The sequence below is a fragment of the Triticum dicoccoides genome, chromosome 2B, assembly GCF_002162155.2.
Source record: "Triticum dicoccoides isolate Atlit2015 ecotype Zavitan chromosome 2B, WEW_v2.0, whole genome shotgun sequence".
Lineage (NCBI taxonomy): Eukaryota > Viridiplantae > Streptophyta > Magnoliopsida > Poales > Poaceae > Triticum > Triticum dicoccoides.
The window spans coordinates 265170246-265172669 of NC_041383.1; the positions used below are offsets into that span (position 1 = coordinate 265170246).

At 52.4% G+C, this 2424-nt stretch overlaps 1 protein-coding gene across 1 annotated transcript; it reads left to right on the plus strand.

Annotated features, from left to right (window-relative positions):
* Window positions 1-1629: 1629 nt before the first annotated feature.
* LOC119360838 (NDR1/HIN1-like protein 10) lies at window positions 1630-2217 on the plus strand. The gene has a single exon (XM_037626318.1). It carries the CDS (start codon window positions 1630-1632, stop codon window positions 2215-2217), a length of 588 nt encoding a protein of 195 aa, XP_037482215.1.
* The last annotated feature ends 207 nt before the right edge of the window (window positions 2218-2424 follow it).

The following is a 2424-nucleotide window of genomic DNA, read 5'->3' on the forward strand; positions in this document are numbered from 1 at the left end:
GGACGCGCGCGCCCTACTTCCTCCTCGTCGCCCGGCGTTGCGGACGCGCGAGCTGCGGGACGTTGCGGCGGAAGCGGCCACGGAAGGCCGGCGAACGCAGACGTCCACGTAGAGAGTAGCAGCCGTCGGCGGCGGCGGCGTCGTCGTCGTTAGGAAGCAGCCGTTGTCACAGAGGAGGGGAGCTCGAGGAGATGGGGGGTGCGTGGGGGGCGGAACGAGTGGATATTTTCTCGATCGCAGGCAAAAAAATTCGCCGGCAGCCCTCCAAGAGGCGATAAAAATGCCTCTGGGGGCCTCTACGGCTGGAGATGCCCTAAGGTCAAGGAATGTAACCGTCGAAACAGCCAACGTTATAGCTTAGTGAGCTACGCAGAAAATGCTTAATGATTTGTCCTGTCTACATGCGAACCTGTTGTTTCCTGCTGGACTTGGTCTGCCCGTACGTCCACCTCCATCACCGAAAATTCCAAATGATGTTAGGAGTAAGTGAAACGAGCATGGAGAAGCAAACAACTGCTGGGGTGACGGTGACAGGACGTCGTTGTCAATAGATTTGAGGATTGTATTTTTTTAAGTGAGGATTATCCTCCGCCTCTACATCTGGACGATGCATGTAGCCAGTTTATTAATTATTTATAAAGACTTTACAAAGTAGTACACCAGTTTGTTCGAAGCCACCACATCTTAGCAACAACTGTCGATATTTCTAATCACTTGATGAAGGGGCGCCGATAGTCCGAGACTAATACCAAACAGGCATCGCACCAAAGCCTAACATCTAAAGCGGGAGGCCCCAACCGAGCCACATACTGGGTTTTGAATACAAACCGGTCCAACGCACTCTCATGTGTCGTCGCCGTCGTCTTCCACCAATTCATCTTTAGAGCAGAAACTAACACACCGATTTTGCCAGGCCTCTCTGTCATCGACGTCACCATGACGCCAGAGAGCGTCCTCCTCCTGGGTGAGTCCATCTCCGCGCATCGGACACCGAGTCTCCATTGCCATGCCACCGAGATCCGCCGCCATCAATGAGTAAGATGAAGCGCCACTCCATCAAAGAAGCCGTCCACCGAGATCCGCCGCCATCAATGAGCAAGATTTGAGGAGTGTTTGTCGGGCAAAATTGCTAAACTTGCCGGATTCAAATTTATGGCGAAACATATGTTCACTACCCTCAGGTAATATTATCTAACATGATGCAGTTACAGGAAAAGTTATGTACATGTTGCTCTCTAGGTTCTTAGTTTCATTATTTTAGTTTCCCAGAAATCACACATGTATAAGTACTAACTTGTAGGCTAAGCAAACCAAACCAGCCGTTTAGTTTGAGGTATAGCATGCGAGACGTACTTCTATACGTACTCCATCCTACATTTTACCGTTCTTCCCAGACCAGAGCCTGGGAGATTTTCCAGACGCTCCCAAATCTGCAAACGAACCAAACAAAACAACACGGATAACAATGCATGCGCACACCAAGCCGAGCAGCCAGAAACAAAATTCATCTGTAATCCCAATGAAACTTCCCGTCCTACATATGGCCGTCTCCTTTCCTGTCCCATTGACATCTAAACCATAGACATTCATCAAAGGCTTGAAGAAGCACGCACCAGCCGATTCGATAGGATGAAGAGGAAGCCCGTCGTGATCTGCTGCAGCGTGCTGCTCGCCCTCATCCTCGTCCTCGCCATCGTCTTCGTCGCGCTCTACTTCACCGTGTTCCGGCCGCGCGCGCCGCACGTGGTGGCGACGGTGGTGAGCACGACGTTTACTCAATTCGACGTGACCTCCTTCCCGCCCAAGGTCAACATGAGCTTGGGCGTGGACGTGACCGTGAAGAACCCCAACTACGCGGCGTTCCGTTACGGCGACGTGGTGACGGAGCTGACGTACTACGGCTCGCCCGTGGGGCAGTCAGTGGTGCTCGCGGGGGAGGTCGGCGCGCGAACGACACAGACCGTCGGCGGGACGGTAGTGCTGCAGGCGGACAAGGTTGTGTTCACGCCCCAATTCGTCCAGGAACTGGCTTCCAAGTTGCTCGACCTGCCGGATTTCATGCTGCCGTTCCAGACGAGGACGACGGTGGCCGGGAAGGCCGTGGTGCTGGGGACGTTAAAAATCAGGGCCAGCTCGGCGGTGACTTGCAGCATCACCACCTACCCTCTCAAGCAGGAGACCACCTCCGACTGCACGTCCACGGTTAATGTCGGTTAACTATTTTTACCTGTGCGTGCGAGGAGCCCACACGGGCCGGGTGTCAATCAAGAACTGTGGGAGTGAGTCACTTTTTTCGGTGAGTTTACAAGCTTTTCTCTTAGGTTAGAGGGTTTTGTATTTGTATAAATAAATAATAGTACTATGCTACGTAGTCAACATTTTTAAGTGCACTCATACAATCAGTATTTCCCCGCGTGCGCCAAT